Here is a 10,496-nt window from a genome sequence, read left to right as displayed (position 1 = left end):
GCAGGCTACACGCTAGACACACACGGAAACTGTTTAGGTAACTGACTCACTCTGTGTCTGTAATCATGGGTTTGAATTTACACACACACACACACACACACACACACACACATATATGCAGTTAGAAAGAAGACATTATTGGAAAACAAGGTAGAAACATCATTTAATCTGTGCTGATGAGTTTATATTGGGATAAACTTTGACCCCCAGTGTGATCCTAGTCTCAGACTCTGTTCCATCTGAACATCAGTTCCTAACTCTGGAACAGAGGGATCTACATCTGGAATCACTAGAGAAGAAAGAAAAGAACAAGAACATGAACCAACACCAGGAATATTGGAGAAAATCAATAACTGATCAATGACTGAGGAGATATTGATACAGGATCAGGAGAGGAGAGATCAGGATATTTCAGTGTATCTTCTCACACCTCTGCTGATGACTCACTGGTCATGAGGTCAAAGGGCCATTTGTCAGCGGTGGATTTCCCGTCTTTTAATTTCACCTCTTCACCAACAGGTGACTCAGAACACCGTGTGGTTCCTACACAGTGCAGCTCTGCAGTAACACAGGGGTTAAATGCCACACAGACAGGAGATCAGAGAGGTTGCTGTTAGGGGCTACAGAGGGGGGTGGTATAAAAGCCAATTCCTCTGTCCTCCTCCTGTACATACTGAATCTATGGAATCAGCCCCAGGAGCAGGAACTGGGGCATGTCGAGGCAGTCCACGCCACTGTAAAAGAAATGCTGGGAGAAAAGAGCAAATGGAGACAACAAAGTTACCCCCACAGAGGAGTGAACCTGTGTGATGTGTGTTGGCTTTGATATGTGTGGCAGAAGATTTGCCCCCTGGTCCGTCCTGCCCAGCCTCTGTGCCCCAGGCTTTTTTCTCCCCACGTCTCTCCGCGCCTTCATGTCACTTCTTCTCCTTCTCTTTAACCTTTCTTCTAGACATTGACGAGTGTGTTACTTTGACCCAGCCGTGCAGCCCCGGGTTCAACTGCATCAACACGGCAGGATCTTTCATGTGCCAGAGGAAGATCATGTGCAGCCGCGGCTACCACGCCAGTCCAGATCGCTCCACGTGTGTTGGTACGACTCGGCATGAAGATGATTTTTCCCCTGTACAAACATGGGTTTATGACTGTGATGGTGTCCCTCTCCTCCCACCTCTACCTCCACCTCTGTCCTGTAGATGTGGACGAGTGTCAAAGTAATCTGCATCACTGTGGAGAGGGACAGCTGTGCCACAATCTGCCTGGTTCCTATCGCTGTGAATGTCAGACAGGTTATCAGTACGACTCCTTCAAGAGGACGTGTGTAGGTATGTAGGTCATCAGTGGAAGAACGTCAAGAATAACACTTTTGTGGGTATTCATTCCTTTTCCCTGCTATTTCTCCATTTCTCATTTTTCCATTTGCCCTGTGGCGTCACCTTTTACACCCATACTGTACAGCTGTCACTCAGTGCTCTGTCTGGGGAGTTTATTAAGTCGCAGAAGTGTGACATTAGGTTCCAGTAGGGGGTGCTGGTAAGCATCCCAAGAGAAGTTTGATTTTAGACCTCATTTTTATGCATCTCTGGGTTTAAAATGGTGGCGCTTTGGCCCAGAGGCAATGTCTCTGTCATTGGTGTGGAACCCCAGGGTTCACCTCCTGGACAAGTTCAAATCTCTGTTAGGGCGGTTGGTACCTTCCAGTGGACTCACCACCTGCAGGAAGGGTTAGGGGGGTTGGTACGGTGCAATGTGATGTGGGTGGAGACTGCTGCCCCTGTGACCTGGTAACGGATAAGTGGATGCAAATGGATGGATGGATGGGTTTAAAATGACACAAATTACATGAAATAACACTGAACGTACTTCACATAAATCCAAATTCTCCATTTTAATGTTGTTTATACAGATCATTTCACTATGAGCTCCTGTTTGTTCTGATACAGCCGCTCCTACACTGTCCTCCTGACTTTAGCAGCATGTAGAGTCTGTGGCCGTAATGACTCAGGTCAAAGGTCAGATAGGTAGTCTTCCTCTGCAGCACTGGGTGTAAGTGTCCAGCAGATTGAACCTCCCTCTGTTAAGATATCAGTTTGCGTGGCTGGTGCAGGTGAGTTAGGATAGAGGTTTGAATTTGACATGCCGAATGTATAAAAAATGTGATGTCTTTATTAGATGACAGCTCCCCCTCAGGTCACCCGTGGAACTGCCAATGCTGTCACTTCTCCTTTTTCATCATCTTTTACTTTTACTCTTTTGTTTTTTTTTTGTTTTGGTAGAGCTGCTATTGCTGTTGTTGTTTTTCGGTCTCTACTGCTGCCTCCTGCTCCTCCGTTCTGTCCCTGCTGCTGCTGCTGCTGCTGCTGCTGCTGCTGCTGCTGCTTTCTCTGTTTGTAATTCACTTGTGATTCAGTTGTGATTGTCTTAGTAATAAGACTCGACTCATGTGTTTAGACTATCGGGAGGAAGCTGCTCTGCTCATGTCACTTTCCTGTTAACATGCACAGACATGAACCCACACACACACAAGCATAGAGTGTACATGTTTGGCTACACATGTGCACTTGCACACACGCTACAACCTCATGAATGCCTTAAACACTTGTATAATGACTGTGCTTCTTCCTGTCAGACATAAATGAGTGTTGGCGCTACCAGAGTCGTCTGTGTGCTCAGACCTGTGAGAACACCCCGGGCTCCTATCAGTGCTCATGTACGCCTGGATTCCGCATTGCCAGTGATGGCAAGAGTTGTGAAGGTGTGTCTCTTAATGTTTCCGACTGTATATAAGCAGCCTGGCAACACAGTGGTTTACGCACCGGCTCTGACGGTGGCCTCTCTGTGTGTTGTTACCATGTGCTAAATGTGTGCAGAACAGGTCACTTAGAGGAACTGAACTGACCACAGAAGTGAATACGAGTGAATGGTTATTCACTATTCATAGTTTTTGGACTGTGGGAGGAAGCTGGAAAACCTTGAGGAAACGTTCCTTTCTCCCACATACAGAGAGAACATGCAAAGTTGAGGATCAAATGTTCTCGCTGTAAGGCAGCACCTATGTCATGAGATCACTATATGCAAAATTCACGTTTTCTTCTGAAAAATAAAACCTCCAAATCTTAACAGTTTAGGCTATGAAAGCATCATTAAAATAATTACAACCTTTTTATTAACTTTATTTATCAGGGAAGGCAGCTCCACTTCAGGCTAACAGGCTAATGCTCCTGTGTAAATAAGAAGGCTACATCAATTTGGTCTGATTTGTTTCTGGATGTTTGTGCATCCAATATGAGCATGTTCTTGCATGTCATAAAGAGCGTGTGTGTGGACGTGTGTGTGTGTGCTTGTTTGCAGACTTAGTTCAGGTTCATAAACTGTGCTGAGAGCAAACCTGGCTACTGTACAGCACATCCCCAGAGTTTCATACATTGTGTCATGCCATGCCTTCGAGCTCCAGCCAGTAAAACATAATTGGCCTCATAACAACATCTTGTTTATAAGTGAATGAGCTCGGAGTCAGTCAAGTGCTCTTGATCAAGCAAAGACTCACAGTTAGAGTTTCTGACTTTACACACACAGATGTAAACGAGTGTCTGGCTAACCCGTGCAGTCAGGAGTGTGCCAACATCTACGGGTCCTACCAGTGCTACTGCAGACAGGGCTACTTCCTCCGGGAGGACGGACATACCTGCGATGGTGTGGACGACTTTCATTGCTTTTTCACAGAGTGTGCTCGTTTTCAGACGCATCCTTTCATCACGTGACGCTTTTGTTGCCTAGATATTGACGAGTGCTCTCAGAGCATTGGACACCTCTGCACCTACAAGTGTGTCAACGTTCCTGGGAGTTACCAGTGTAAATGTCCAGATTATGGCTACACTTTGTCTCCAAATGGACGCTCTTGCAGAGGTGAAAAAACACACACATTTTATTTGACCGCTCTTGCAGAGGTGAAAAAACACACATTCTTTGACATCTTTTAGTGACCCCAGACACACATTCCCTCTCCGCTTCACCCTTTGCTTTAACTGTGTGTTTCAGACATCGATGAGTGCACCACAGGGGCTCATAACTGCTCCCTGTCTGATACCTGCTACAACATCCAGGGAGGGTACCGCTGCCTGTCCCTCATCTGTCCGCCAAACTACCGCAGAGTGTCTGACACGTGAGTCAGGACAGGGCTGATGCCTAATTTCACCAGTTGCCAAAACAAAAAGTCAGGTCACATGGTTTTCTTGTGTTTCTGTAAAACAAAAATGTGTGTAAGCGAATGTTTGTAGGCAACATATAGCTACAGCTCTAGATGTCTGAAGTCAGGCTGTGGGGTTAGAGGCTTCAGTATAAGATGTTAAGAGTGATTCCTAGACAGTTTCTGCAGGGCCCATTAACCCTAAAACCCTCTTGTACCACCACTGACTACTATACATATTGTTGTTTAATATTTTATTATATTAAGTGTTTCTTTCAGCCAAATACATATTTTTTTTAAAATGTGTGTATTTCAAAATTATTATAGAAATGTATCATAGATATATTTATCTGTCTTTTGTAAATCTACCATTTTCCCCTAGGCGCTGTGAGCGGATTAGTTGTCCTGACTATGTAGGATGTCAAAACTCACCGATGAGAATCACCTACTACTATCTCAGCTTCCAGTCCAACATCATCATCCCAGCTCAGATCTTTCGCATCGGCCCGTCTCCTGCCTATTCTGGGGACAATGTCATTGTCAGCATCACTCAGGGGAATGAAGAAAACTATTTCAGCACCAGAAAACTGAACGCCTACACAGGTGCTGTGTATTTAAATCGGCAGGTTGAGGGTCCAAGAGATTTTCTCCTGCATGTAGAGATGAAACTTTGGAGACAGGGAACCTTCACCACTTTCCAGGCCAAGATTTATGTTTTCATCACAGCCAACTTGCTCTAGAGGACCTGATCTCTGGCTCCCATAGAACTTTAATGAGCTGAGGAGGCCTTTTCATATCAATATTTAAAAAGTCATTAAAGATTCCAGGGTTTTTACTTCTTTGACTATAGGTTATCCATTTATTGTTACACATGAATTCATTTTTTAGAGTAGAAATGTGAATGTATTGGTTTGTATAATGAAAAGTATCTATTTTTATCATTTTTTATATTTGTGTGTATGACAGGACCTTTGTACAGCCACCATTTTGTTTTTGTTTTTTTCAGGATAGTAATAGCCAGGATAATTCTCCATTCCACCACAGGGTAACATACTTTATAGAGAAGAAAAGTTATAAAAATACTTGTTATAAATTAACAGATATTATTTAATTGGCAACGAGGTTCCAAATGTATTTTAGTGTTGTCAAGTCAATCTTATTTATATAGCCAAATTCACAGAACCCATTTGCTTCAATGGATTTGTAGTTTTTACTTAAATTCAATTAGAATGTATAAATTGACTACAGTACTGGACAATAGGCATCCCCACACACAGCTTTGCATTTATGTGAATCCATATCGTCTGGTATTCGTTTATATCCAACAGAAGTGAATTGGTTTTCCTCATTGAAGCGTGCGTTAGTTTTGGACAGGCATTTTTGGGGCAACTTAAGGGTCTTTTACAAAAAACCGCCAGTTGCCCGGAAAAACCAGTGTACAATCATATCTGATGATCCGGTCTGTGTTTTCAGGTAAGATAGTACAAAACGCTCAAAAGAAACAAACAAACAAAAACCTATGCATAGAAGTATACATTAACATTTTCAAATAAACAATGTAACCTACATCACATATTTAAGTACGGAACATTAGCCTGTCTGGGGATGTGCCAGTCGAGCTAACATTGCTAATACACCCGCCATCGATACTGCTAATGGCTCAGTTAACTATAAAAAAATGACATTGGACTAAATAGAAGTAATGTTTTGCCATTGTCGCAGTGGTATAGAGAGAGTTAAATATTGATATTTATAGTGGCTGTTACATACAGTATAATAAAATGTCCCAGAATCGAGAGCGAGCAAGGAAAAGCGCGCACCCGCGGCAAAGAAAGTGTGCTTCCGCCAATAGCGCGCACTCAGGAGCGAGTCTGTCCGTGAACGCGTGTTTTAGTCATTTTCTTTCAGAATTGTTTAATTCTCAAGTGTTTGGAAGCCCAATCGAACAATGTTACATTTTATCGTATATTCCTGAAATGACCCTTCAGATGGATGTATTATATTTTTTATCCTAAATTCAAAATATTTTAATAAAAGACATGATAGAAAACCACTGTGTTTTTTCAAAAAACTATGTTTGCTGTGTGGATGGAGGCCATAATGTGGTTGTGGCTTCTGTAAAATAATATGTCTTATTACATACTTATATTTTTAACTTTGCAAAAAATAAAACGTTGGATTATGTATTGATATTCATCAAAACTTTCTTTCAAATTTGGACAAGTTGATTGATATGAAAGAACCTAAATCATTCAAGATGCAATGGAATTATGTCCAAATTAATACATTTTTATGGTGTAAGGTTAAGAGGCCACAACAACAGCATTTTTCAGCATTTTCTATACAGCATTGCTGTGCAGTGACACACTGTTCATACGGTGAACATTATTCCCAGGTGAAGTTGCTAAAGTGTATAATCCAATAATTCATTCCTGTCAGGACTTGCAGCACAGTAAATATCCAGGCCTGTACATACCCCTAATACTTTGTTCATGAAATGAGCGTGAGCCTCATCCATCAGCACACCTTGCTGTGACGCAAGCACACTTTACGATGCCTAATGAGAGCACTTATCTTGTAGGTATGTCTATTGAAACGATTGTCATGTCATATTTGTATGTAAACACAAACTAGAATCAGTTAATGTGTGTACAAAAACATTGTTACACTCCCACCCAGAGGATGAATATAGTCCTGCATCCTGAACAAAGCCTTATACAACACCTCACCTCTGTCAGGGTTAAGTGGAGGTGCAATAAACCCACAATTGCCACTGAAAAAATGTGGTTTGATTAATGTTTCAAATACAGAATTGATCTACTGAGGTTCAACCTGGCCTTTAGTCCCTGCTCAGGGGTCGCCTACTTTAGTCATTCATTACTCTAATTGTAGAACCTGGTGTGAATGTCTGAGTCACAGCAACATCAATAACAAACGTCTTCATCATTGTCCTTCAAGTTAAATCACAACGTACTGTATTGTCATTTTCCTCTGCACCGTATGTGGAAACTGGCTCAACATACCACAGACCTGCCAGTCATGGAATTTAAACCTGCAACCCTCCAATTACAAGCTACGGGCTTTTGATCACATCAGGCTGATAACTATTATTATAATTATTATCACTGCTGCTGCAGCTGCGGATGGATTTATTAATCCATGGCTGCGGGGCATCAACGGTGCGCTGTGAGAAAATCTGGGTCGGAATATTGAGTGGGCTGAGGTTTAATTCTCTTTATTCACTTGTTAATTATGATGAAGTCACTGGGGACATGTTCACTGAAGAAGTAGTGAAACAGAACAAGAGATCAGAGTGACGTAACGGCTGCTGTTGTCCAGTCAGTGAAGTCAAAATATTGATGATGGTTCAGTGAAAGTACTGCTCTCTATACTACAAATACAATCCTAGCCCTTTAGAAAAGTACTGTATGTAGCAGATACTGTTATACCATTGCTGTTGAAAAAGATGTAATAATCCAAAATATCAGACAATGTTAACAATGAAAAATATTCAACCACAAATTGTCTTCTTCATTCCAGTCTTGGTCTTCGTACCTTCAGGAGGAAATTAAAGACTGGACCAGTTGACCAGAGGTGAGAAAATCAAGACTATTTTACTTCTTTAACTGTATCTACATCCTGTGTGGGTTTGTGGAGTTGATCATTGTAAGGGGGGTAAGGATGAAGACTGACTGTGATGTGTGGAGGAGTTGACGCAGGGCGATGCTCCACACACACACACACACACACACTTGTCTTTGATAGCTCAGGTGGTCATCACCGCAGGGGGAAAGCAGCGTTAATGGGCATTCTCAGCAGCAGACAAGCACAGACTGGCCCTCCTTCGTTCCTGGCTGTTGTAAACAGGGGGAGGTCTTATTAGATTAGTTTAGGCTGAAGCTGCTTCTTACAGTAGCACACACTCGACCTCTGACCTCTGATCACTCAGTTTGATTGGCGGGGTCAGTTTGAACACTGGTCAGTCTGTGCAGTGTTTTCCAGGATTAAGGCTCAGACTGACTGCCACCAGCGTTTGTACTGACCGTAGGACTTGACTGACCGTCGGAAAAATGTACTTCATAATGTGAATGTAGGGGAATAAGAAAATATTGATTCACTGAAATATTGTGATATTTCGTTTTATGGTACTATATTATTATATTCTGCAGATATTCTGAATGGATTTGTTAATGTAATGCTAACATAGAAATATCCATGATGTTGGTTCATTTTTGTGTTGCATTTAAACCTCAGACACTGGTTGATCGTACAGAGACTGAATATATTTGAGACGTATTATTTTCATTCATTGTTTATCCAATGATGACAGTTTGACTACAGTTACATAAAAAAATTACATAAAAAAATATAACGTCGTGCCTATTGCAGTATTGCAGTAAAACTCTATATATGGTATCGTTACTCCTCTATCATGATACATATCGTACGTATCATATGTATATAAAAGCCTGTAATAGTTTGATCTAAGAAAGAGTTTACCATCAGGTATATCTGCAGCATACTGTAGTACTCGTCAGTACTGTATTACTTCAGTACCCTCTGGACCAAGGCTCTGACCATGACCAGTTTTTTAGTTTGAAAACAGAAGTAAACGAGGAGAAACGTTAGTGTCAGAAGATCAGAATGTTTGTCTTTTCACGGTGTTAAAGAAAACTATGACGATGAGAGAAGGCAGAGATGGAGAGCTGAGGAATTTGCCTGAGAGAAGAATGAAGGAAGGTATGTACATTTGTCTGATAGTCAACCTGGCTGTCACCTTCTGGCCCTCCGTAGTACTGCACCTCTGTACGGACTGGTGGTCAGACTGTAGGCCATGTCCAGAAGAATCCTTAGAGGTAAATATTTGAATGTTTCGTCTCCACTCTAATCTGAGAGAGAAGAGCTTCAGGAAGACGTTGATGTCTGAGTGTGAGCTTCTGCCCTCGGGACAGATCCAGAGGAACGTCAGCTTGACCTGAGGTGGAGCTGCTCTCAGAGCCTCCCTGGGTGGGAAGATTTACTGGAGTCTTAATCACAGGTCAACACCTCAGCAACTTAGCTTCTCCGTCCAGTGAAAGAGGAGCCAGAGTTGATGCCTTACCTCGTTACATCTGTGGCATGTGTGACTTCTGACTCCAGGGATATTGTTCTCTGCTTCTTGGATGTACCGTATAAAATGTCCTTTAGTTCCACTGTGGAGTATGACAGTTACTGAAAGACATGATCCTAAAGTTTTGTTTTAGATTTGACTCCGCCCACTTTGGTTCCTCAAGGAGTTTAAAACGATTGTCACAGAGGAACTCTACTTCACACCGTCTACATTTGGAGTTGGCCGACTGTACAACATTGAAACATGTCAATGAAGAAACAAATTCAAATCAAATGTCACACAAATATAAATTAATTTATGATTTGTTTATAATTATATTTATCAATTTGCCCATGTTTTAATATTTGTATGACTTTTTTATATTTTTGTATATTTAATTTTAAATGACTCTTCCCCTCTGTCTTTGTCTGTTTGGGGGCGCTGCCACTAATTTAGGCTGATATGAAGTATTAGTAGTAGTAGAAGTATTAGTAGTAGTAGAAGTATTAGTAGTAATAGATACAATCGGGCTGTGGTTTAACAGGTGTGAATCCTCTGGCAGGGTTTTCAAGTTTTCAAGACTAGTCAATACCAATATATAGAAAGCATATACATGTAAAAATAAATATATAAACATCAAACATATTTGCAAAATTATTATATATAAGTATTATATTTACAGTGGTAAAATGCCCCTCCCCCCTTTCTATTTTATTGTTATTTCCATGATTGCGGTCACACACTTGTCTGCTGTGACTGGTTTGACGACACAGGCATCAGCAGACGAGCGTTTATTTAACCAAACGACGATCCACTGATTTGTGTAAGAAGGGCCTCCCCATCTTAAGTGGTGACATTTCACAATATTCAGCAAATGAATTTGCAAGATGCAACAGGCAGTGCGCTGCTTTCATGACTGTCTGCATACCAATGTGACCGCAGTCTAACTATTACTCTCGTTATCTCTGCCCCCTCCGGCAGCGGGGCAGAAAAGCCTCAGTTCTCCTTCCAGAGAAACCCTTCCTTGAAACTCCAGTGGGATGTGTACATTTGTTTGTGTTTACCCCTGGAGCAAAGTCTTTTTATGACAGGTCTTTTTCATGAAAAGGAGAGTGAACGCGGGATTTGGTGGAATATTAGAAGTGTTAATGATTAGCTGTGACGCCGCCGGGTGGCTGGCACCGACGGAGGGACAGCGGGGGGGCTCAAAGCCCGGGCTGC

The 10,496-nt window shown here is 41.9% G+C and overlaps 2 protein-coding genes across 2 annotated transcripts in view; both read left to right on the top strand.

Annotated features, from left to right (window-relative positions):
- Positions 1-5,426, top strand: part of fbln2 (fibulin 2) — a 20,010-nt gene extending 14,584 nt beyond the window's left edge. The window contains 8 exon segments of the mRNA XM_025059246.1: positions 1-37; positions 953-1,093; positions 1,197-1,325; positions 2,630-2,755; positions 3,577-3,693; positions 3,778-3,906; positions 4,039-4,162; positions 4,569-5,426. The exon segment at positions 1-37 is cut by the window's left edge and continues 33 nt beyond it. Coding sequence (XP_024915014.1) covers positions 1-37; positions 953-1,093; positions 1,197-1,325; positions 2,630-2,755; positions 3,577-3,693; positions 3,778-3,906; positions 4,039-4,162; positions 4,569-4,926 — 1,161 coding nt within the window. The 3' untranslated portion in view covers positions 4,927-5,426.
- Positions 5,427-5,590: 164 nt separating this feature from the next.
- Positions 5,591-10,496, top strand: part of fbxw12 (F-box and WD repeat domain containing 12) — a 37,679-nt gene continuing 32,773 nt past the window's right edge. The window contains exons 1-2 of the mRNA XM_025059247.1: positions 5,591-5,659; positions 7,727-7,780. The gene's annotated coding sequence lies outside the window, so the exon portion shown is untranslated. The remainder of the gene's footprint in view (positions 5,660-7,726; positions 7,781-10,496) is intronic.

Source organism: Cynoglossus semilaevis, chromosome 10 (assembly GCF_000523025.1).
Source record: "Cynoglossus semilaevis isolate Cse_v1.0 chromosome 10, Cse_v1.0, whole genome shotgun sequence".
Taxonomy (NCBI): domain Eukaryota; kingdom Metazoa; phylum Chordata; class Actinopteri; order Pleuronectiformes; family Cynoglossidae; genus Cynoglossus; species Cynoglossus semilaevis.
The sequence above is the reverse complement of the archived record's forward strand: the minus strand, read 5'-3'. Positions and strand labels throughout refer to the sequence as shown.